Here is a 27,024-nt window from a genome sequence, read left to right as displayed (position 1 = left end):
TTGATATGACAATAAACTAATATAGGTAAAATAGTTCTTTGGTAAATTTTTATAATCAATTTGAAAAATTTTTATAGTTGCGTCAAAATATATTAATTTTATTGGACTGCAATTTGAAAAAAATTAGATCTATCAATTCCCCTGTCATCTGTCTGTCCTTAATCTCAAGAATGGAGTCAGATGAATGAAAATCAAGACCAGATATGGATTAGTTGTGGAAGGCCCAATTAACTATATAAAAATCTTTTGATCTATACCAAAAGTCATGTTATTTTAATTCAAAAATTTTCCCAGGATGGAGTTAGTTAGACGACTGGCATGAGTATACTGTTATCAGCAATAGTATGATGGATAGGGGTCCTTGGATAATGAGTATTCATTATCCGAGTCTTCATAGTTATGTGGTTAAAAAATTGCAGAACATAATTTAAAAATTCCCTGCACTTATGAGGTTTTCCTGACAGATGGTAACTTTCTCTTGCACCACACGATCTACGTGTGCATTGATACGTATCAACATACTCAAAATGCATTAGTATGCATGCATTTGTCATTTCAGTTTCAGTTCTGGTCAGTTTTTCTGTTTTGTTTTTTGATTTTCTTATCGAAATTATGTCAATGAAGCTTAGCAAAACTGATAATGGAGTTCCTAAAAGGAAACGTGCTTCATACAGTCTAGATGATAAAATAGACATAATCAAAAGAAGGAAGGAGAACATATAATTGATATTTCTCATGCCTTTAACATTTCTAAGACTACAGTTCACACAATTGATAAGGAAGCCTCGGATTTGGAAGCCAAAGCTAAAACTAGCCTATCGCATTTTGAAGTGAAATGAACACAACTGGGAAATGATGTAATGGAAATAATGGAAAAGCATCTAGTAACATTAGGGTTTCTAAAATTTGATCCCAGGATCCCAGTTGTTCTTCTAACCAGGAAATATCCTAGGAAATTCTTCTCATCCTGGGAAATCCCGCAAGTTCACTTTTTTCTTATTTTATGTTAAGGTTGTGGAAATTTTGCCAATAGAAAGTATAATAAACTCATAAACTGTCAGAATACATTTGTATTGATTAATTTTAAACCTACTTATTAGTTTTTTTTTTAATTTTTCCTCGTTATGGCATGTCATAGATTGTCAATCAATACATAGTCTATTTGTGACAGGACTCTGAAAATTCTTTACTTGTCAGAACCTGTAATATCTGGAATAATTGTGCTTACGCTGTCTTAATTTTAAACCGTGCCCAGTAGCTTCAATAACTGCGTAGCTGTAACGCCAGGTTGGGTAAATTGGGCAAGGATACAAACGAGTATAAAGTCTGCAAGTATGAAGTTTTTTTTCATAAACGTAATTATTAAAGCCAAACCAATTGCCGAATTATCGGGCTGTAAGCTCGATGCAGCTATTAAAGCAGCTGAAGCAGACAAATCAAGAATACTAGAGAGCAAAAGAATCTTCACAGGATCCCGGGAAACCGTTCACTTTTATCCCAGAATCCCGGGACAAGCAAAGGACCAGGAAATGAGAAACCCTAAATAACATGGATTGAAGATCTCTATCAACAACATATACCTATATGCTTAACCCTAATCTACAAAAAAGCTGTATCTTTGTATGAAGATATTCGAAAGGAGGTGGAAAAGGAAGAGGAAGAGGCAGCAAAAGCTAAGAATTTTTTGGCATCAAAAGGCTGGTTTTTCTGTTTTCAAAAATGTTGTGGATTTAAGAATGACTTTAGATTTGTTTTTCATATATAAAAACTCAGCAATCAGCAAAAATGAAACACAACCAGGCCCTTCTAAACTTCAGTTATAAATAATTTCTAATATTTTAAGCAGGTGTAAATAGGGATAATAAAGATTTCTTTTACATTTTTCATTTGGTTTTGCTTTATTGAAGTCCCAATTAAACATTTTTGATGTGATTTTCTATGAATTTATGATTCCTGCACTTTATGTAGATTCACTTAAAGTGGTAACTTTTTGATCCTAGTTAGTCATGTTAAACGAGGACTCCTGTACAGGGGCAAGGCTTTACTAAAATGGAAAGAGCATGTATTTTAAATTTAAACAAATTTAAAAAATTGCAGCCCGGTGTTGTGATGATGTCATAATAAATAATTGTTTATGATATTTAGATTATTAAAGTTTTAAAACTATCTATTATGTACGTTGTGTAAGTAATCAATCTTAGTATTTGTAAGACTGAATCAAATTATACAAAATAATGTTTGGATATTTATTTCATTCAATTTGTTGTTAAATATTGATGTCATAATATAAATTTCAACCAGTAATGAAATTTAAGTAATTAATTTTTATATTATCTTGTTATAGTGGAACCTCGCTTAACGAGCATAATTCATTCCAGAATCGTACTCGTAATGCAAAACACTCGTTAAGCAAAACAATTTTTCCCATATAAATGAATGTAAAATATGATAATGCGTTTCACGCCAAAAAAAATACTTAAATATTTTATGTATAATGTTTATTCAAAGAAAATTATACAATATACGTTGTTAAGGAGCGTGAATCGTCATCTTTTCTTCTAGCGTGGAATGAACCAACCTGGAATGTGAATTTGATTTGCAGAAAACAAAAAAAAGAGAAAAAACATGTCTCATAAACAGCCAAACGATATGCCAAATTTTTGGGCTATGTAAATGCTATAATTAAATATTAGAAATTAATTAATTTGACTAGAGGTAGGCAGTTATGTTTCCATCTCGTATTAAATTTAATAATTATAAATAAATAATTTTTAATTTAGACATTTCTAAAATTTAATTTACCCCCAAATTGTTCTTTTACATGCAAAATTTAGACCTTTGTACGTTTCAACCAATAAACAAAATTTGACCTGTCACGTGATAATTCTTTTTTTACAAGTTTTGGTTTCGGCAACAGCAGAAACATATCCAAAAAGCAAATTTTTGTTTTCCATTTTCTGTTTGTTTAAAATGATAAAATTATAAATTAATGTTTTATACATTGTTATATTCACTGTAAACGAGCAATATTTATCGTGACCATGTCACGATACCAGACTGCAATTTTTAATCATATTTTTAATTAATTTCATTGAAAATATATGCTCTCCACCTCAAATTAGTAGTGGCTTGCTCCCATACGTCATACTTTACCTTTAACAATAGAGTTGTGCCTAACACCTTACGGGGGAAAATTTTTGAATTGAAATAATGTAACTTCCAGTTTGCGTTGGAAGTTCGTATATAGTTAATCGAGGCCTCCTGCTTCTAAAGTTTCCGTATCTGGTCTCGTCTTTCACCTATCTAATTCCATTCTTGAGATTGAGGAAAGATGGACAGATGGACAAACGACAATGGGAATTTATAGGTCTACAAATTTTCAAATTGCAGCCCAAGTAAAATTTTTCTGTCTTAACAAGTAATTTTACAATTTCTTTTCATCACACTCTTAGAACCGCACTCCTTTATAACATGCAACTCTTATTACTTTTGGCCATTTGACTTCTGTGTGCAATTTTAGGAATGTGTTATTTCTGAAAGTCAGAGATTTCCTATATATAATTTTGGAATTTGAAGGATGGGTAAAAATAATACAAGATATAAGTACAGTAGACCCCCGTATAACACAGTAGATACATTTTGTGTTGTACGAGTCACTTAAATACATGAGCCAATCACAGCCCGGCACTTGTGCAGTTTAGGGGCTATGGCTGTTTGAAAGGTTTTCTTCCATAAAATTAACAGATTCTAGACTAATTTGACTCAACATTTCCAAATCACGTATAATTTTTTGGGAATAATCCATATAGACTATGCTATAAACAAAAAATTGTAGAATTACTTACTGAGTGTGCACCGTTCAATGTTGCCATTGCTTAAGCTTGCTTAAGACTCATCGAACAGCGGGCATGTGTTTCCTGATAAGTTATTTTTCTATGAAAAATTTGCTGAACTTTGGAGACATCATTAATAGAAATATAATTTTTATGGCTGTTGAATAATAAATAGTTTTTAATAGGTCCTCTGCTCATTTAAACTCAACAGTTTGTGCAATATCTGCTATTGGTCCATATTCGACCAATCCTGTCGCGACACGAATCGGCAATGACGTTTTACCGTGTTATACGAGTCTCTTTTAGCGTGTTATGCAAACAAAATCGCAAGTTTTTTGCCGTGTTAGATGAATCCGTGTTATACGAACCCATGTTATACGAACCCGTGTTATAGGGGAGTCTACTGTAATGTCCATTTTATAAATTTTTCATCTTGTAATTTGCTTGTTTTGTAAATGACAACTTTGATCCAATAACCTGGATAATAAGGACTTTCTGAGGAAACAAATCAAACCACAAAAATGTTTTTTATTTATTTAAAAAATTTTATAATGAAAATTTATCTGAGTTTTCAAGTAAATAAAGGAAGTTATTTAATTAAAGATGCATTTATTCATTATTACTATTTGGTAGGAGTAGCATTCTCTAATTTCAGTTCAAAGCATTTACTAGATTATCAGAACACAGAAGTAGTTTAAAAATAAGAAAACATTGCATTAAAATACAATGATTACTTGGTTTACAGAATTTATTGATCTCGCATGTGATTATTATTACAGGTATACCTCGAGTTACGTCGTTCCCGATTATACGTCATTTGTCGGAAAAATAAAAATCAAGTTTAAGTCAGTTTATTCGACTTTAAATCTGTCCGCCATAAACATTGAAGTCATAATATCACTAGAAAAGCGTTGAAAGCACATAAAATCATATTAAAATATGTACATTTACAGTAAATGTTAATATAATCATCATAAATCCTAGGGAACGAACCATGAAAACATCTGTGTTTCTGTGTTGTCATCTTATTTAGCAGTCTTTAAGTGCTCATTATTGGCGTTTAGTTACGACGTAAGTCGAAACTACGACTTACGTCGTAACTACACAAGTAAATTCGACTTACGTCGTTTTTCGACTTACATCGCCTCTCCTGGAACCAATTACCGACGTAAGACGAGGTATACCTGTATAAGGAGATGATGGTTTAGCTTAAGTTCTTCACATTGTCCTTGTAAAGTCTCCTATCTCAACATAAAAAAGGATTTAAACACATACAAGACACCTACACCAGCATACCTGGAATTACTAATGTTTACTAATGTTTTCATCTGTATATAAGAGAGATCTTCAGGTGCATATAATGCAGAACAAAATGGACAGAAAACAAATTAAAAATAGATTTTAATGTGTGTGTTTTGTTCTGCATTATATACACCTGAAGATGTCTGTTATATACAAATGAAAACATTAGTAAAAATTAGTAATTTGTGGTATGCTAGTATAAGTGTCTTGTATATGTTTACATTAATATATACCAGTTTTTGATAGTTATTTAGAAAGTTATTGAATAAAAAGGGATATTTACAGTTTGGGGAATTGTAATTAATAATTGAAAAATTTTGGTGGTTTGATGGTGGCACAAATATCTACCTTTTGGTCAAATACTGATTATTAATTAATTAAATTAGCCTTAATATAGCTCAAAAACAACTTTGCAGTTTAGTGTCATGTTGGCGGATTGTTAATCCTGTTCAAAATCACCAAAATTCAGTTCGGAAAATAGATTTTATATGGAAAAAATGAAAATTAAACATTGAAAGAATAGTTTCAAATATCTTTAATTGTCTTTAGGAGAAAATATACTCATAATATTTATGCATGTATTCAACTATTATTTGATATTTTCTCCTGAAGAAGAGCCAAAAGAGAAGGCAATCTCAGGTTTTTCTTATGCTTTATATTTTAACACACTAAAATCGCACCTTTCACACACTTTCTGGCTTATTAAACATTTATTGCTGGAAAGTGTGGACGGCTTAATTTTCGTGCATTATACATAAATTCCAGCTTATTTGGTAAGTTCAACTTTACATTTTCTTTAAATGTGGTATATTGTGAATCAAATTACTGGCATAAATGCATTTATTAATATATTTAATATAATTTTAATTTGAATAAGCTGCTATAAAATAATTACAAATAATTAAATTAATTTAATTTCAGATGTGGTAACCCTGGTAGCCTGACTCTTGCCAAATTGCTTAATAATTATTTATTCTTAATAGTCCAATAAAGAGTCCAGCTGTTTTTGTTGTTTGAAATAATTATTTGGTTAAGTTGTATCACACGTTGTGCTGGGTTAAAACAAGCCAACTGAGAGCCACGGAAAGCCATGGGTGCTAAGTTGCCCCTTTCGGCACCGTGAGTGATTGATATGATTAATTTAAATGATTTAATTAGACCGGACGTGAAGATCAGATGGAGGTGCAGTTAGTGTAACTGGCAATGCATCTGCACAATAAGGCCACGACTCCACTAGCGTAAAAACGACCGTAAAACCCCTCGCCGTAAAAGCTTTTAATCACGTGACCACGATATTTTACGCCTGAGCAGATCGTAAAACCAACGTAAAAGCGAGTTGAGCAGTGTTCAACTTTCGAAGCGAATACGGTTGTAAAACGGTACCATCCACCAATCAGAAGTCAGTGAAATCTAGGTCATTGTGACACGGTGTGAAAATGGCAGAAAACAAGCTTTTGTGTACGTTCTCTCGTGGCTACTTGGAAAAGAACTAGAATAGATCCGGAAAGAATTATCAAAAACATCCAAAAGTATTCATATATCTATGACAAGAGGTATCCCAATTATAATAATGAATGCCTAAAACACGAGATATGGACGGCCAAAGGAAAATCGTTCATTTAGAGGAGTATATAATAAAAAAGCTAAGCTTATAAGTGCTGTATGTTATCTTAATAATATAATAATAAAAGTTAATATATGAAAGTAAAGATATTATTTGTACTACATTTGTAATTATTGTACAGAAAAAACTCGTAGAATATAATCATTCATTGTCTTTATATCGATATATCACGTATACAATCGTAATAGTACCGTCGCCGTAAAAAGCTCCGCTAGCCGGACTTCCACTGTAATCCGAGCGCAAACGCAAATAGGTCACGTGATTAAAAGTTTTTACGACGAGGGGTTCTATGGTCGTTTTTACGCTAGTGGAGTCGCGGCCTAAGCAGGAATTATGGCTTTGAGTCTCGCTCCAGGCCAATCTTTTCTTCTAGAATATTCTAAAATTAAGTTATTGTAATTTACAATAATAATTAAGTTTGTAATTTAAAATTTTATAATAAATTACAAAACTTTTTATATTTTCAGAATCTCCGTAGAATTGTACTTTAATAAATATGATGTCTTGTTTTAAATGCACTGATTTTTGGCATGATACTAACTTTGGGTAATTATGAATGTTTGATTTAACTTTAAATTAAAAATTTTTAACAATTGCATGTGTATTTTTATTGACAAATAAAACTATTAATTTTTATGTAAATAAAATGTTTCAGTTTGAAATTTATTTTGATTCGAATGGAAATTAGCACAGTTTTTTCAGGAACGAAGAGAAATATTTAAGAAAACAAATACTTTTTATTCAATTTTTCAAAATAAATTATTTGGGAGAGTAAATGTACAGGGAATTATCCCTAGATGAATATGATTTAAATATATTTAAACAAGTTAAGATTTAAAAAAATCCAGACAAAACTGATAAATTGTTCATAAGAATCCACAATTTAGTCGGCTTTTTCTAACACAAACAGAAAACATCATCAAGATTATGATTATTAAAAAAATAAAATGGCGGAACTAACTATAATTTACTAAAGTTCTAGAACTGATAGAAATTTCCGATTGTTTGCCATTTAATATTTATAGAACATTCAATGGTTAAAAATATTTCACATATTGAATTTATAAGAAGAGTTTTATTTTAAAAAAGAAGTTACAACTTCTGTAATTTGAATTTAGCTAATTAATTTCAATAAGGAAGTTGGAAGTGAAACTTTTATTACTAATTGTTAATTTAGTGTATTCTTAAGAGTTTATGAACTTACACCTCATGAGAAAAGTAATGTTAAAATTAAAGTAAGTAACATTTAAATTCTGTAATAAGTTCTACAAATAATTTCTTTAAAAAAAGTGTGTTTTTTAAAAAAGTTATATAAGAATTAACGATTAAAATTTACAAATTGTCTTTTTCTATTTTTACGAGAAATTCAGACTTTGCAAAACAATTTTGTGTACCGTACACATTATGCCGAATTTGGGAACGTTGCTCATTTCGTGAAATAGGCGAAAAAATTGTGAAAATTTAATTAATGGCAGAATATTAAATGAATATTTAAATAATGGAAATACATTGGAAAACAAGTTTAAGGACCAATTTAGTAGATTGTAAATATTTTTTTCGAATTCCAAAAATTGACAGTTGTGTCCAGTGATATTCGCGCAGCATTGTGGTAAATCTGTACAAATTTTTTGCGTATTTCACGAAATGTGCAACATTCCTGGATTTCATCTAACACACACAAATATATATATAAAATTGTAACTCTGTTAACATACAAAATTATTTGTTTATAAGATTTGATGTATTTCAAATTTTACAGTATTATTTCAGACTGTTTGCTTGCTTGAACAACTAGAACCAGGTTACATTTGGGCTATAATAAGATTAATTAACAAATGATTAAACAGCATAATTTGGTCTAAACATATGTAGTTATTCACTGTCTTGTATTAAATTTGAATTAAATGAATTAATACAGATGGATTCAGAAGAAAAGATTGGCCAAAAACAACTTACATTATCAGCTCTGCTACCCAGACCTTCACTGACTATATTAAATTAGATCAGTGATTCCCAAAGTGGGTGCTATCACTCCTTTGAGGGCAGTAGAAGGTTCAAGAGATCTTGGATAGAGGGGAGACAAAAATTTGTATTGAGATGAAAAAATTTGTGTGTATGTATGTATATATACAGTCGAGTCTCGCATAAGTCAACATAGGTATAACTCGACACTGTCAGTTAAGTAGTCAGTTTTCTGTGGTCCCGGCCGACTTACATAGGCATTAATATCAAAAAACTCTGGTTTACTCTACACCGTTTAACTCGTCACCACTGGATAAGCTGACATACTTTTGCCGTCTCAAACTCGTTTAGACATCCGATAAGATCCCCTCTTGAAAAAAATGAGTTCACACCGCACTGTGCGGTGTAAACTCATTTTTTTCAGGCGGGAAGTCAACTTATTTATTAATATATACATATTAATAAAAATGCCTTTAAAATTTTATGTATTTTTATATATAAAACAATAACAGATAAACAAAATATACAATTTATATCAACGTCACAGCAGATCTGATTTTGCATTTTCTCATGTAGGCATTATTTGTAGCACGTGTTTTACATTTCTGTTAGAAATGAGTGTCCAAAAGCTAACAATGCTTCCGCTAAAGGAAAAATATGAACTTGTTTCTGAATTTGAATGTAAGAAAACTTTGCAATCCGAATTTGCAAAACAAAGAAAACCTTCCAAAAACAACATTGGTGGGAATTCTCAAGAAAAAAGAGGAAATTAAGAAACTTTTTCTTGGATTTTCGTCGCGGCTGTCTTGAAAACGCCAGAGAGAATTGCTGTACAAAGATGTCAAAGAGTTTCTCGTACATTGGTTAAGAAAATTCATTCATCGAATCTTCCTGTTTCGGGCCCAATACTGAAACAAAAGGCAATGGAAATTGCTGGGGTATTTGGAGTAGAAACCAACTTTAGTGCCAGTGATGGATGGTCAGGAAGATACATTGCGCTACTGTATTTTCCTAATTGTAGTATTGTGGTTTTTTTCAACTTTGCTTTAGTCGTCATATCGGATAACTCGACACATTTTCACTTCCCCTTGGGGTGTCGACTTATGCGGATTTGACTGTGTATTATTTAACGAGCACCTCGCATAATGAACAAAAATAAATTAAATGACTCACTTAATGAGCGATGTTTCGCATAACGAGTGACGAGGAGAGGGAAAGTCCCGGATTGTTTGCATGCTCATCAGTCTGTGTTTAGCACTTGTTCTGCTAGCATCTTAGTGTTGCTCGTGATCACACATTTTTCCAACCTGGACTTCACACACATTATGTATAAATATCAACAACCATAGCTTGTTATATAATAAACATGCCAAACAATATGCCAAATTCTTGATCTATGTAAAAGTTATAATTAAATATTAGAATTGATTAATTTGACTAGAGATAGGCATTTAGGCTGCCATTTTGTACTAAATTTAATGACCAATTCCAAATTAAATTTTAAAAATGTCTAAATTATAAATTAATTATTTATAATTATTAAATTTAATACAAGATGGCATACAAACATGTACCTCTAGTCAAATTAATTAATTATAGCCTTTACATAGCCTAAGAATTTGGCATATCATTCGGCATCTTCATCAGTCATATTACCTGTAATTTTTTTTTTTTTTTTTTGTTTCTGCAAATTGAATTTGCATTTTAGGTTGGTTCATTGTATGCTAAAAGAAAAATGATGATGATTCATGCTCCTTAACAATGTATATTGTATAATTTTCTTTGAATAAACATTATACAGTACATAAAATATTTGAGTATTTTTCTCGGCATAGAACACATTATCGTATTTTACATTAATTTATATGGGAAAAACTGTTTCGCTTAACAAGTGTTTTGCATTACGAGTAAGATTCTGGAACAAATTATGCTCATTAAGCGAGGTTAAAAGGCAGTAGTCCTGAAAAGTTGTAACAAGGAAATGATGATGGCTTAATCGTCATCTTAAGGACAAAATGCATTGTTTAATCAAATATTAATTAACCTTGTTACTGTCTGAATGTAATCTGGTTCTAGTTTTAGTAATTTTAATTTATCAAATAAATTTTATGATTTTTATTCATTTATCTTGAGCATAAAATTGCTTGCCTGAAAATTTGAATAATTTTTTATTAAAGATACTTAAGTGTAAGGCTTTTGGCTTTATATATTTTCTTTGATTATATTTATCTAATATTAAAGCATGCTTACGAAAAGTGCATCAATTTTAGGATGTTAAATTACTCTGCATGTTGCTGGCATGGCCTTTTTCATTGTAAGAATAATACATGCTTAAATATTGGCATATGGTACAAACTGAGAGATAAAATTAAGTGATGTTCGTAATGAAAAAAGTAAGTTGTATACGTTTGTTAATAACTTTAATATACTTAATTATCTTCTTGACCTGTATGTGGCATGTTTATTGCTTTTCTTTATGTCTAATTATATTTAAAGTGCATAAGGCTAATTTGAACTTAAAAGGATTGAAATGACTTATGTATGCTATTTAACGTAGAGCCATGGGTTTCGGAAGCGACGTTCGTACCAAATCTTCTCACGAAGCTTTAGTCACACTGCAGGATGCAGAAATTCGTCTTCTGGAGAACATGAAGAGGTGCCTCGCTCTTCGAATAAAATGCGATCGAGAGTATGCGATAGGTCTGAATTCTGTCTATATTCATACTCAAAAAATAGATAAAACATCTGAAATGCTTGGAAACAGCATGATAACAAGGGTAAGTTATTAAATAATGTATAGAGTTCTTCACTGAATAATTATTTATATACAGGGAAGCTATGCAAAATATACAATAAAATACAAATGTTTCACAAGATAAAATATGTATAGAAATATAATACATTATCAAGTAGTCAAATGAAAATTGTACTCAATAGAAGGTGGCTTACCCAGCACCATGAGATAGCCATGCTTGTTATGACACATTGCAGTAAATGCTTAAATAATGAACATTTATTTACTACAGACTTAACACTTGTATCTCCAAATCTACTTTTCACAAGGAAACTTTTCATTTGATCACTTTGTATGAGGTGTGTGTATATGTAATATTGTGTGTCTAACTTGTCTAATCCATTATTATGTTCAGACTACTATAAAAGGGTGACACAAGGGAAGTCAAAAAATTTATGTTGAAGATGTGTTCACAAGTATATCTTCCTTCAACTATTGTAAATTAAGAATGTGTTAGCTATAAAATTATAAAAAACAAGGAAATTAAATTAATAGCAATTGTTAAATTTGTGTAAAATTATTGTAAATTTTTAAAGTTCTTTAAACTTTTTTATATATAGTGCAGTAGAACTCCAATTATCCAAGGTTTCACATTATATGAGCCAAATCTGTGAGTGAATATGCTACTATTCTTACAACTTATAAAAACTTTGCTGTGAATGAACCAAGTGTATAAATATGTAATAAATATTTGAACCTCATATAAATATTTGAACCTCAAATGTGTGGAGTTAGTGACTTTTTTAAAACTCTGCCCTGTGGCACTAAGAGGGCCTTTTTTCATGCCCATTGCAGATTCAGCAAGACTTGAAATGAGGGTGGTTAGGTGGCGAGGTACAGCCTTCAATATATTTGGGAAAGACTGCCTATGAGAAATAATGTTGAGATGACTACAGAACATTGCGGCAAAGAAGAGAGGAACAAAAAATCTAAAGGACTTTTTAAAGGAAGTTTGAAACAAAAGTGTGTATTACAAAATGATTTGTTTCTGCTATCTTTTATCATTTGACTTCAATGTGAGTCAAATGATTTGTATTAAAATTTAACTACAGTAATACACGTTTTTTTCTTAAAACTATTTTATGTATTAACTGCATAATAAATGATGTAAAAAATGATGTTCTTATATGTATGTGATTAAATTCACTAAGGTATAAAAAGATGCTCAAAAGTGATACCATATAAATCTTTTATGATCTTTTGTAATTTTTACTCTAAAATGACTGGCCATCCATTTTACCCAAGTTTTAGGTTATTCAAAGTTAGCATTGGTTCACTTTACCTCAGATAATCAGGGTTCTACTGCATTTATTTGAAAAAATATACCGTATTTTACGGACTATAAGACGCACTTTTTTCTTTGAAAAATTGCCTCCAAAATTCAGGTGTGTCTGTAGCGTCTTACAGTCTGTAAAATACGGTAAATTATTTGGGAATTGTGTTTGAATGAGTCTGCTGTCAGAACCTTTGTCAAACACTATGAAAAAACTGGTTTTATCATGCAATGGCAGATTGCCAATGACTACTATCAGGAAAAACCAAATTTCAAATTGGCTTGTCGTGAAATATTACCCTAGTACATTTTTGGAAGCTGCAGAACTATGGAGCGAACAAATAGGTCAACTTGTGTCTTGACAAACTGCTAGCAAGAGGTTACGTGATAGGTTATGGTTTGTACAAGAGTAAGTGAAAGCCTGTGTTGACACCAGTGCAGTGAAAGAAGTAGTTTGTATGGGCTAGGGACCACCTATCTTAGACAGAAACTCAATGGCAGAGGGTTATTTAGTCTGAAGAGTTGTCCTTTCCAGTTCTATATGGAAATATCAGACTGTCATCTGCTGGCTGAATGAAGAACTCATTCAAAACTCTGTGAAGCAGGAAGTCAACTTTTCAAGCATGGTTCAAGGGTGAGGATATTTTGGGTATTCTGGCATTTGTGATTTGATTTCTTTTTGATGGGATTGTCAATATGCAATGCTACCAGACAATTTTTCAACAGCATTTACTGCCTTCCATAGCCTGTCTTTGGCTGCAGGGACATACAAGAATGCTTTCAGGAAAATATGGAGACACCTGTTACAATGGCTGAGCCAATTTTTTTTGTAAACTGGCTCAAGTAGAGTAATTTATTTATTAAACAAATTTTGTTTCAAATGCAAATGACAATCACTTTCCAGTTTTCCTACCATTTATGACAATCACTAATGGGGTGCACATACTGTATATTTATTGGCATTGGGAAGGTGTATAATATAATAATATACAGTATATATATATATATCATGGAATGTTAATACAGGATGTTTTAAAATTGTCATTACAACTTTGTAGGAGAATAAAAATTTATTCAAAGGACATGCACAAATTTAATCATATACATCAAGTTTCATTTACATAAACTTCTACACCAAAAACTCCACTGCAGCGTGATCAGCCAGTATGAAGATGGCTGCTTTCACAGGTATGGAGTGAGCTTGTATATTTTGGTTTGAAGAAAAAAGTCTACTACACAAGTTCAAAAGAATTTCTGTACAAGGATTGCATAATGAAGATGCCGTGGAACACATTGAGCCATAAATAAACTGATGGATGTGAAACGTGAACTGTTTGACTACATTTCAATGTTTTAAAATTATGTTTCTTCTATCAGTTCACCAATATTTTGTCTTCAAGTTGTAAAGCTATTTTTGAAACATCCTATATAAGTAGACAGAATTTACATACTATTTTAAATGTTAGCAGTTGCATTTCTTTGTCTTTAACTAATGTATAAAACTATTAGGAGATATTTTTTTATTAATCTGCTTATAGTTTTTGTTATAAATTATGATTTTAAAATATTATAAAAAAATAGTTCTGATGATATTCAAAATTCTTTGAAGACTTGGAATGTTATAGCAGAAGAAACTGGAGCCTTAAGTAGACTGATGAAACTGAATGCCGACTATTTAGCATCGAATACAACCGAAGCATTAAATAATTTCATTACAGAAAAACAAGCTTTGAAAAAATTGTATGTCGACGAACACTCGCGAATGCACGGCGAACTTCAAAGAGTGAGGTTTTCTTTGATAAAGATTTTTATCAGAAAGATTCATATAATATCTATTAAATTATGAATTCAATGTATTTTTACAGATGCAAGATGGAGTTATCAAAACCAAGAACAACTATGAAAAGTATATAGATTTATGGAGAATTGCTAAGAAGAAGTATGAAGAACAATTTTCAAAAAGTAAATAAAATAATGTTTATATTTAATATTTGATGAAGTAAAATTAATCGAAAGTATGGTAATTTTTTAACGAATAATGTAATACTTAGCATTGGTATGTATGTACATTCCAGTATGCATCAGTCTTGCCCACAACTGACGTACTGGTGAATAATTTGATAAACTTTTATCAGAATATCTGGAAACCTAACAACATGGTGGAAGCAAAGATGCTATATTGGCATTTGCAGACTTATTTTGTCAAAATAACTTTGGGTTGATATGGATGAGTAGTAAAAATGGTGTTAAAAATGTAATCATGGATGAGGCCTTATGCCTCATCAGAGATTACCATATCTGCAGCCTTACGAGCGGAATGTGCATTGGTTGCTGCACTGACAAACTCGTCAGTGAATATTGGAACAAACTTTTGTACGTTGCAGTTCACCGATACGCTGTTTGATGCATACTGGAATGTACCCATTACCATTTCCATCAGTATATCATTTGCTTTTTTAATATACTTTAATATAAATTATACAAATTTTTTCTGTCAGAATGAAAATAGTTGCATATTTTAATATAATTATGTATTAAACACACCAATTGGTAAGAGGATAAGGAATCTTTTCATTAGATAAGATAAAATGTTTTTTGAGACTCTTGAATGTTTTAAAATTTTTGTTATGCCAGGAATAGCTATGGAATATATGTTTAAGTTAAAACATTTTAAGAGATCCAACGACGAGACTGTCTCGGAAAACATTTATCTTAAAAGGGCTCTTAGTCATTAGTATGTTTAATTTTTTCCCTGTGGAGTCAGTAGATGAGCCTAGAGCAGTAATAGCTAAAAGGAGGCATAAAATAGCTTTTTAAATAATTATACATTTACACAGAATTGACAAAAAATTTGTAAAACATTTTTTTCATAACATCATTTAGTTTTTTGTAATATTTACACTTTTTTAGTTCTTGATTTATGTAAGTTAACTGGAAAAAGTATAAATACAAACAGGACATTCCAATTCTCAACTTGAGTGTCGAGTGTTGAAACTGACAATTTGACGTCATCAATGACGTTTCAACTTGAGTACGAAGTGCTTAGTTCCCATAATTCCATTCTTAGCAAGATGGATTCCATTCAAATGTTGCACCAATTACCTACAATTCATTAGAAAGTAGTGGTCAACACATCTGTTGAGTGCTGAGTGTCTTGAGTCAGCACTGACAACAGTGCCACTTCGACGTTGAAAAAAGGAACGATTTTTAACGAACGTTGAGATCAGTACTGAGTTAGCATTGAAAATTGGAATGTCCCAAAACTAAAGCATTTTATATTTAAGTATTAATTATTATACAAATTTATATATAAATGTTGTGATAATGAAAGTATACTGCAAACGAAATTCTTATTACTAGTACAGTATTATAGCAATAACATAATGGTTAAAATTAACAAATATTAGATTATACAATGAAGAGTCTTCTATGTCCTTGTTTAAACCTGTTATATTCTTGAGCTGTGAACAAGGAGATAAGATTCTTCATTGTATAGTCTAATATTTGTTAATTTTTACAATTTTATTTGTCCTGGCATTTTTTTTTTTATCAAATAACTTAATGATTGTTAAAATGTGAATTATTTTTAAATAAAAAAAAAAAAACACATTTATTTCTCTTATACCCTATTCACATTGTATATTTTAAGCCAGCAAAAACGAGTCAGCTTAAGCAACACAATGTGTATGAAACTGACTTAAAGGTTAATTCAACTTGAATTTGAAAAAGTGAATCAGTTTAATTTGCTTTCCAGAATGAGCTTAATTAACTTGATTTTTGACATCATGTTAGATAAAACATCAATTAGAAATTATTTGTATTTTAAATTACTTAAAGTGAATTAATCTATAATAATTTTTCAAAAATAAGCAAAACTTATTTAAAATGTAATGTAGAGCGCGACTACTCTTGACAGCTGTGCAAAACGAGTCTCTTTAAGTGTGAACAAATAGTTAATCTTGTTACTAACTCACAGCCGCTGTGTAAAGTAACAAACACACTCAATCAAACAACCTTAAAACACAGCAAAAGTTTTAATAACTGAAACATTTTCAATCGTTAATCTTGCTTTCGGTAATGCAGCTTAATTTAATTCTGCTTAAATATTAATCCTACATAAAGTTTACAGTGTGAATAGTATTCACTCATTTGTCATTTTTAAAAATGACAAACGAGTAAGAGAATTTTGCAAATGTTTAATTTGTTAATTTTGAAAATAAAGTTTTATTTACTGATTTCTTTTTTATGAAGTTGCAAACGAGGATTTTTAAAATGGTAAGATATTTGTTTATTTGTAGTTAGATTGTAATACTAAACTAATCTAGTTTAGTAAGAAAACACAAGTTGTCATTATACACAAATTTAAAAATTATTTTCTTTAAATATAACATATTAGATGATTTTAAAAGTTCCTATAGATAGATCATTATAATTAATTTGTGTATGCTTTTAATTTTATTGGAACAAAATCAATTCATTGTATTAGAATGTTTGAGAAAGAATATGATTTTCTTTTGTTACCTGTTGTATAGTCAAAATGGTCAAGGTTGTGTACGCTTTTGTACGAGTTTACATTTTGATGTACAATACAGTACACCACTGTTTTCTTTGGTATCCATTGCCAATTGGCTTTAGATCTTCGTTTGGTTTTTTCCATTGAATTTCTGAGATTATGCCCCTCAAAAGATACCACACTTTATTTATTTTAATTATTCACATATATTTTATTAAAATAAAGTTTTTCTAATTTAAAAATAAAGTTGTAGCATCATTTTCAAATTATATATTGATATTTAAATGCGATGTCTTGAAAAGCATGTATAGTTTTTGCTGACTTAATCACACAATATTTGGTTACAGAAGCCAAACTTAAGACAACTAGATTTATTTTTTGAAGTAAATAAAAATTATTACAATTTTACTTTATGGTTAAAAGTTTTAAAAAATTTCTTACTAAGTATTCATAAGACTATTTGATATGACTTTCTCGTACAGTCTCGATATTTAAATGGAAATGTAAGAAAAACTTCAAAGGAGTAAAAAATTGGTAAAATTAACTAACTAAATAATCAAATTTCAAATTGAGCTTACAAACGTATAAAGCTTATATATGTATGTATGTATATATATATATATCTATACTATATATATATATATATATATATATAGGGGTCAGCATGGCATTTTTATAGCAGTCGTCAATCTATTCAATAAAATAAGAAGTCACATTTGTATATATATATTTAAAACTAGTAAAACGGCGAAGCCATTCTTGGGACGAGACTGTCTTGGAGAGCACGTGCAACGCATGCGCAAATCTCGCACTCGTGCCTGTTTGTAGAAACAGTCTCAGCATTTTGTATTTTATTTTGATCCTGTTCTCCATCCCCTGACTGCCTACAAATCTGGTTTATTTTATGTGCGCATGATTTGGACACCAAATACTCTGTGCCAAATTGCAACTCCTGACATGTACTCCTTCATACCTCTAAGGCAGTGATTCTTAACCTTTTTATACTCGCAGCCCACCAAATATTTCGTAATTTTTTGTGACCCCCATTTTTTTTTAATAATAATTTATATTTGTTAAATTATCTATAATAAATTGATTTTTTTTGTTATTGCTTTATTTTTTATATAATAAATGTAAATCATAACTTTATTATTTCATTATCTATTTAAATAACATTCAAACTTCACAATTAAACATGAAAAATCGTTAATTTCTAACAAAAAATAAAATAAGAAACATGTCGATAAATCGATCCAGAGTCGATGCTAAAACTAAACTAAAACTAAAACACCCACAACTTGTGGTAAGGATTTTGCAAATCTTTTGCAAAAATATTTAAATTTTCAAAGCCTACTATTTTTCCTAATTATTTTTAAAATTCCAAGCATTAATAGTTTGTTAGAATTGCTTTGGAATAAAAAAAAGTAAATACTGCGGTGTAAGTAGCATATTTGCATTTATTTCTTCTGTATTAACCAAGTTGTATGTAAGAAGAACTAAAAAATAAATAAAAAAACTAAATAGGAAAACTTTATCTTTCTTATTTTGCTTTTCAATATGATATTTGGTTATACATCAATTTTCTTTTTATTATATTCCGAAGGAAATTTTGCATAATTTGGTGGCCCCCGACAAACTTCTTATGGACCCCAGGGAGCCGCGGCCCCCCTGTTAAGAATCACTGCTCTAAGGTGTGCAGCCGTTGACAGCAGTGCAATTTTAGAGATGAGATACAGTCTCGTCAACAAAATTTCCTTTAAAAATATTACTGAAAGCTGTATGTATTAATTACAGTTAATATAAAATACAATGAACATATACAAATAATATAAAATTTTTCTTGTACTTGGAAATGTTAATAGTTTCTTAACACTTAATTTTAATTTAGCATAATTTTAAATTAGAAAATATGCTTAAATTTAGATACTTAAGTTTAAAATCCAAATCAAAGTTATTTTAAATGTATATTTGAGGAATGTGGCATCTTTCGTAATACAGTAAACTTTTGTCAGATTAATTTGTTTATTATTATTATTATTATTATTCTACATAGGTAAAGTGGGTAAAAAATTGGATGAAGCTCGTGAAAGATATTACAAAATTGCCAAAGAGCTGCATCGCCTGCATAACGATTACGTTTTGATGATACGTGAAGGGATAGAGTACGAACGGCAACTAAAAACAGTTTTGCTTCCCAGTTTATTTGAATATCATTATACTGTATTGCAAGAATCTGTAGATACATGGTAAGTTTCTGTTTAGGTTGCAATTAATAATCATAAAAATTATTTATAAAATGTTTTTATTCTTTTATATAGGAAAAATATTTTAATGGAATTTGCTCAATACACAGATTTTTCCAATGAAACTTTCCAATCTATTCACATCAAAATTCAAAAATCCATTGAGTCGTTATCAGGAGAGGATGAATATAAAGATCTTGGAAATAAATTACAGTAAGTTCCTGCTTCTTTTTTTTCTGTAAAAAAAAAAATTGTAAGTAAATGTAATGAAATGTAATTTGATATATTTTTTCTCAAATTATTATAGAAAACATCTAAAAATAAGTTGATTCTGATGGTTATTTAGCTTTGAAGATCTGTCACTTGTGTCTGTATACTGTGAGGATGGATATGTTTACAGTTAAAAGTGTTAATTATTTGTTATAATGTGACTTCCAAATCTTGTTAGTAATCTTGTTAATCATGTCTATCCTTGACATGACAGTCCTTCATGTATATTTTCCGTCAAATTACTGATTGATATGCACTCTTTACTTATCTGCTTTGATACGATATTCAATTATGACTTATTCTGTTATGACTTATAATTAAACACTATATGATACTGATAATTTTCCATTCAATGTGATAACTTTATCTATCTATACACTATAGTTGACAACAATAAGTGAAGACAGCTCATTGGTTTAGAGAATAGACTTTGTGAACGGTCTGTTTTTATTTATATTTCTCTGGATTATTAAAGACCCTTATTAGGCCATTAAAAACTCATATCACTTTTATGTTTTGGTTTAAAAGCACAAGCATTTCTAGTTTTTTCTCTGATTAAATGAGTGTGTTGTCTATGATAATGATAATTTTCCTATAACAATAGCAATAGGGAACATTTTGTTCCCTATTGCTAAATAACCACTCTGGTGGGGATACTAGAGGTGGCATAGACAGGTATTTTCTTTCCTGCACTTTAATTGGATTATCTTTGTGAGTGCCATTTCTTTTTCTGAAACAGTATATTGGAAGCAGGTTTCCTCATGCAATCCTTTACTATCTCTAGTTTCTCACAAAGCAGCACCCACCAAAAGCAACAACAGCTATACGTCACGTGGCCATGAGTAGCAAACGATGTGGAAAGATGTTCTGTCCACTTAGGGTTACTTCTACAGCCCAGTATGACCAGTGCTCTGTTTGAATGTCTGCCAGAAGATCAATGTGAAAGATGCATATTAAAAAAAAAGATTAGAGCATTAGTTTGTAAAGCAAACTGATTCTGATGTATCAGTTGTCTTGACTTCTTACAACAGTGCTTCAATAACTTGAGTTTTATGAATATTCCTCTAGTGAAGTTACTAATGTTGAGAGCATTTTTATCCATTTTATATGAGTCCATTGATGGCAAACATTAATGATATATTGTAATTCTAGTTTTCTGTGTATATTGTCAATGCTTTATACAGTGGTGTCTTGTATTTCAAATTTAATTAATTTCAGAAGGCTGTTTAAACTCTGAATTGATTGAAGTCTGAAGCAATTTTTCCCATTAGAAATAATGGAAAGTGAATTATCTATTTTCAGATCATAAACAATAAATATTTTGACAAACTTAAATAGCAAATATACATAATTTAAAGTAAAAATAACAGTTTAATGGCCTAAATAATAAAGTAAACATGAAGAATAAATAAAATACATAAATACTGTATTAGTAAAATGAAAATTGCATTTAATGGTCACACACCATCAACTTTGACATCTTAAACATCGCTGCCAGATCTGTCATACATGTAGTACTACTATTGTGCTTTGTAATAAGTTCCTTAATTGTCAATAATATAACCTTCTCATTAGGCTATGTTTCTTCCACAGTTTTTTGGATGCCATGATTAATGGGGTTATCTACACAAACGCACCAAAAATAAAGCAAGAAAAGCATTGAAAATACTTTAGCATAATGCAAGAGATGCTTTGACAGCAAGCACAGGAGACATCTTGGGTACAGAATAGATGGCATTTACACAGTGAGTGCATTTTTTCACTGTGCACACAATTCAAACATAGAAGCATCGTTCAAACTCTGGATCAAATTTCTCTCAAAGTTAGCACTTGAACTCTGGAACATTTGAAGTATAAGGAACCACCATATATTATTTTCATGAGTTTTATATCATATGCTCTGAGGAATAGTAAATTTTCTAATTTTTTGTAAAAATCAGAAAATGTACCATTTCTCAGAAAATTGTATATTCAATACTGAAGTTAAATTAGTAAAATTGTAATTGAAGGGCCTAATTTAAAAAAACTACACTAAGTTACATTTTCCTATTTTCGAGACGATTGATTTGAAATGTTTCCCGAAATAATTCCATTGTAGATTTTAAAACAGCGAAGATAAAAGTTATAGAATGTGTTTTTGTTCTTTATTTTGTACTGTTGAACATTAGTTAATCATACATAATTGTTTTGTATACAAAAAAAAAAATGTGATTTAAGAATTTTTTTTCAGTTCAGCAGTTCATTAAAGTTTACATTCTGTTGTTTTAATAAATGAAACTAATAAAGAAAATGTGTTACATGTATATTTTTCTCAAATACGGATGCCTACGAGTGTTGACAATCATTACAAGTACTACTGTCACCCATCATCCATTACATGGGTATCTGCATTTTTGTCCGATGTTTCTTGCAGTACACTGTAATACCGTCTTTCAGATTCTAGTACATACTGTAATAAGTAACTTGAAGATAGAGTAAGAAGGCTGTCTGCAGACTTTGCCTTGAATGGAAGAGGAGGGGTTACGAAGTAAGGATTGGGGTGAGGGGAAGAGGTGGGAGGATAGTTGATAGGGATAGAGTGTGAAGGGAAGATAGTGTAGTGGGAACACATTGGCGTCTTGCACCGCAATTATTAAGTAATAAAAACAAATAGAAGATAATACAGCATGCCAATTTGGCGACGATGAGTACAATATACAAGGTGAAAATATACATGAAAGGCAGTGAATGGAAATACAATAAGCAGTTTACAATAAATAATAACAGAAGCAGAACCCGTGGTTCTGGAGCCTTACGTTGTAAGGCTATTCTTGAGGATGTCACAATTGGACGCAAAAGTCATTAGGTGTTTAAAGCAGTCCTTATTGGAGCAGAACACCTTCCAGTCAGGTGGCCAAGCATGTCCATTAGATAGACAGTAGAGGATCAGTTGCCTGCGTTCTATGTCATAGGTCTTGCAATCCAGTAGAATATGCTGGGCGTTGCCTATAGCAGCGCTATCGCAGTTGCACACATCGTCATTTCGCTTTTTTATTCTGTTCAGGTAACTAGGGAAATTCCCATGGCCGGTGAGCAGTTGCGTAAGATTGAATGAAGGAGTAAGGTAGTTCATTTTTTGGCGTTCGACTATGGATGGTAAGAAAAGGTACGTGAGTCTGCCCGTGGTGGACGAAGACCATTCGGTCTGCCACAGGTTAGTTGCCATGACGTAGGTGAGATTGTGGATGTAGGTGAAGGGAAGTGAGTTGAAAGCCGTTTCAAGATTACTGCCGGCAGCACGTTTGGCTAATTCGTCCGCTCTCTCGTTTCCGCCGACTCCCTGATGACCTGGCACCCAGCAAAACGAGACGGCCTTTCTTTTGCTAAGACTGTTGGCCAGATGAACAACTTTTACACCTGTGGCGGTGCTCTTTCTGCTGCCGCTGATGATCCGGAGAACGTAGCGGCTATCCGTGAAGAAGGTAGCTGACCCTTTGAGTTTCTGATTGTTAGTTGTAAAGTAAACAAGGGCCTTATACATGGCCCATAATTCAGCCTGGTTATTAGTACATTTGGAATTAAGTTTATAGTACTCTTCGTGTACCACAGAATTATCGACACCGTTGTAGACCACCAGGGCCGCACCAGTTCCCTTCTCATTTCTGGCACCATCAGTGTAAATATGCCAGTTTGTGCTTGGATTAGTAGTATCTCTCTCAAATTTGATCAAGACATTGTTCCTTTCAGCTGGGTGGAAGTTCTTAGTCGGGTCATTGTAGTAATTGTCTATATCATAGGATTTGATTTGCTTTAGCGTTTGGATTCCATCTGGAGGATATTTGTTTTCTGCAGCTATAGTCTTCAAATCGTCCTCACTACAGTTTTGCAGGTCGGTTGTTGTAAGATTCCAAGTCCAGACCAGATTTTTAATTTTGATGTGAATAGGCATTAGATTAGCGACTGTCAGAAGAGCATCTGTAGGGGCCGTGCGGTACGCCCTGCAAATGCGAATAGCGAAGGTACGCTGGACAGACAGGATTTTTCGCTTATTATGGACAATGTCCACCCGATGTCCCCAGATTTGAGCCGCATACAGCAAAGCCGGCTCAATTGCACCTTTGTAGATAAGTCTACAGTGCTTCGGGCCTAGACCCCATGTGTTCCTAGCAATGTGGTAAATCATGTTTGCCTTCTGGCTTACCTTTTTGCACAGTTCATCAATATGAGTTGACCAACTCAGAGTTGGGTCCAGTATTACACCAAGATACTTCATATGCGACGTTATCTTGATTTTATGGTTATTAATGTACAAACACAGGGGCCTCTGTAATTGTTTTCTATTAGACTTTTTCGTGCACACGAGTGCCTCACATTTTTGATGGTTTATTGGGAGTTTGTTGTCTATACTCCATTGGTTGATGTCGTTGAGGACCTCATTGCCTATCCTTTGAAGGACATTACAGTTCTGGTGTTGTATCATGACAATGGTGTCGTCTGCGAATCCTTGTATCTTAACATGATCAGTTGTTGGAAGCAGGTTGAGTAGGTTGTTATACATTAGGTTCCACAGCCCAGGCCCGCTGCGTGAACCTTGGGGGCAACCTCTTTCTATATTTTTAATAATATTTATATTGTTGGATAGGCAGCCAGCTTTCCTATTGGTCAGGTAATTATCCAGCAGCTGATAGATATTTTGCGGACATTTCATTTCCCTTAAACTATATTTAAGCACCGGCCACCAGAGGTGGTCGAACGCCTTCTTGAAGTCGATGCTAATGAGGAGTGCGTGACGGTCTTTATCCCATGCAGTTTTTATGAAAGTTGTTACGTTTCCAATAGCAGTAATTGTGGATCTACCTGGTCTGAACCCATGCTGGTTGGTATTTAGTATATTATTTTTTTCAACATGCCAATTGATTCTATCTATCATCAGCCCGTCGAGTACTTTACCCATAACTGGGAGCAGGCTTATTGGCCTATAGTCTTTTCTTTCCACTGGGTTAACTGTTTTCGGGATGAATTTTACGTTAGCTATTTTCCATGAATCGGGAAAGTAGCCCACCCTTAGGCACCCATTGTAAAGAATGACGAAAGCTATTGGGATTTCAGCAAACGCCTCTTTTACCACCTCCGCAGTAATACCGTCATGCCCTGGGGCTTTTTTATTAGCCAGGGAGCGGATCGCTTGTTGCACCTCTTTAAAAGAAAACCATTTATCGTTGGTTTCGCTGTAAATGTCCTCGAGATTTATACGTATTCGTTGGTGAGTAGGTGAGTCATCTGTTTGACTGTCGTTGGGGAAATGGAAATCAAGAAGCTTCTGTAGATTACTGCTAATTGAATAGTTATTGGTTTGAGGATTGGTGTCAGTAACATTCGGCAGGGTTGCCTTCCTTTTATTTTTGAACGCGATCTTATAGGGCTCGCCCCAGGGGTCCACCGTTGATCTTCCGCAAAATTCCCGCCACGCCGTCGTTCTTGCTTTGTTAATATTAGCTTTGTAAGTCCGTAGAGCATTGGCATAATCCCTACTTTGCTGTTCTCTTCGTTCTGTGTTTCGTTCTTTTAACCATTTCTTTCTTAATCTTTTGATTTTCCTCTTTTCACGGTCTAAATCATCGTTCCACCAGTGCGTACGGTTTTTCTTTAATTTCTGTCTGGAAGAAATCTTGAGGGCTTCGACAATAGATTGTGTCATATGGTTCACATAATTGTCAATCCTTTCATGGGTGTTTAGTTCTGTAAATTGAAAGTTCCTCCATTTTTCTGCGAAAGAGGCCCGGAAGTATTCCCAGTTAGTTATAGTGCTATAATAGTTAGTGACATGATCCTTAATTTGCTGGTGATGTTGTAGAGTAGTCAGAATATATCGGTGATCACTCGCCGAATCTTTCGATAAAGTTGTACAATCTTTCACGATACTACCCACTTCCGTGGGCGCCAAACAAACGTCGGTCCAGCCTCTCGCCCTTGTCGTTTGGAAGGTTGGTAAATCTGAGGTGTTCAGCGATATACCGTCAATCTCATTAAGGAGTTCCTGTATGAGCCTTCCCCTCTTGTCCTCAGTCTCGTGGTACCAGAGGGGGGATTTGGCATTGCAGTCACCTGCAATGAGATACGATTTGTCTCCTAGTTTCCTTATAACACTAGATAGCTCGTCTATGCAGTCCTCGTCATTATCAAATGGCGAGAAATATATACAGAGAATAAAGTCTATGGGGCCTTGGTCAATCGTGACGGTTGTGACTCGATTAGAGCTTAGCTCAGGAATTAATGCAGCATTAACATTGGGATTCCTTATTATTATACCACATTTGGAACGTTCATCTGGGGTTGTTTTATTCAGAACTTGCCACGAGCCAAATCTAACAATGTTATTTTTGACAGTATACGGTTCCTGTATAAGGATTACATCCACGTCCAGATCGTTCGCTGTCTTAATAACAAGCGACGAGGCAGCTTGGCTTTTCTGGGCGTTGAGTTGAAGAATTTTGAACGTTGTGTTTGCCATTATGAAGGTTTTATTACACAGGAATATGAGGACATACAGACTATTATTCGTATATGGTTTGCCTTACCAAGAGTCTCTTGTAATTTTTTAAGACTGGGCATTGTGCAGAGAATGCATTGTGGTCTGTTTGATACTTTGGGCCATCGGGTTGTTCCTTATTTATTTTGGTGCAGTTAGTGCATTTAGGGGTTTCATTGGTGTTAGTGCACTCTTTATATTTGTGTCTTTTGGTGCAGTGGCTGCACCTTTCCCTATGATCACAGGAGGCCGCCTTATGGCCGAAGCCCGTACACCGAAAGCATCTAATAATGGGAATATAATCGTCAGCTATCAAAGTACCCCATTCATAACTTATCCGTTTCGTGGTTATTATCAGATTTCGGATTGCAGGAGAGACTGACATCACCACGTGTCGGCAGTCAGGCTTAGTTTTTGAAGGTATCATATGAGTGATTCTTGTTTCTCTGTGGAAAGCTTCCTTCGTAAGTTTCCTATTAATCTCGCTGTTTTGATCGTAGATTTTCTCGACAAGTTCCACCTTCTCCTCCTCCTGAGGCACGTTAAGCAGTATAACTCGAGGTTTCCGGCGTTTTGGTCGTATCATTTTAACTCTTTCGTTTAATTCCGGCAATTTCCCAATTGCCTCCTGTAAGTTCTGAACATCTTGCTCAGTTTTAAGTCTAATTTTTACACCTTTTCCCGGCACCGCTGTTATATTGC

The 27,024-nt window shown here is 32.5% G+C and overlaps 1 protein-coding gene across 4 annotated transcripts in view; it reads left to right on the top strand.

The window, feature by feature from the left end:
* LOC136987079 (tyrosine-protein kinase Fer-like) overlaps nucleotides 1-27,024 on the top strand; it is a 65,654-nt gene that overhangs the window by 22,445 nt on the left and 16,185 nt on the right. For 2 of the 4 annotated variants that reach the window (XM_067284737.1, XM_067284736.1), the window contains exons 2-7: nucleotides 7,227-7,305; nucleotides 11,279-11,498; nucleotides 14,398-14,571; nucleotides 14,654-14,750; nucleotides 19,355-19,547; nucleotides 19,620-19,757. In XM_067284737.1, the coding sequence (XP_067140838.1) occupies nucleotides 7,256-7,305; nucleotides 11,279-11,498; nucleotides 14,398-14,571; nucleotides 14,654-14,750; nucleotides 19,355-19,547; nucleotides 19,620-19,757 (872 nt within the window). In that variant the 5' untranslated portion in view covers nucleotides 7,227-7,255. Of the gene's footprint in view, nucleotides 1-7,226; nucleotides 7,306-10,991; nucleotides 11,115-11,278; nucleotides 11,499-14,397; nucleotides 14,572-14,653; nucleotides 14,751-19,354; nucleotides 19,548-19,619; nucleotides 19,758-27,024 lie in introns of all 4 variants that reach the window. The other 2 variants (XM_067284738.1, XM_067284739.1) reach the window with 2 other exon arrangements.

Source organism: Centruroides vittatus, unplaced genomic scaffold, assembly GCF_030686945.1.
Source record: "Centruroides vittatus isolate TY-2023 unplaced genomic scaffold, ASM3068694v2 scaffold_1444, whole genome shotgun sequence".
NCBI classification, from domain to species: domain Eukaryota; kingdom Metazoa; phylum Arthropoda; class Arachnida; order Scorpiones; family Buthidae; genus Centruroides; species Centruroides vittatus.
The sequence above is the reverse complement of the archived record's forward strand: the minus strand, read 5'-3'. Positions and strand labels throughout refer to the sequence as shown.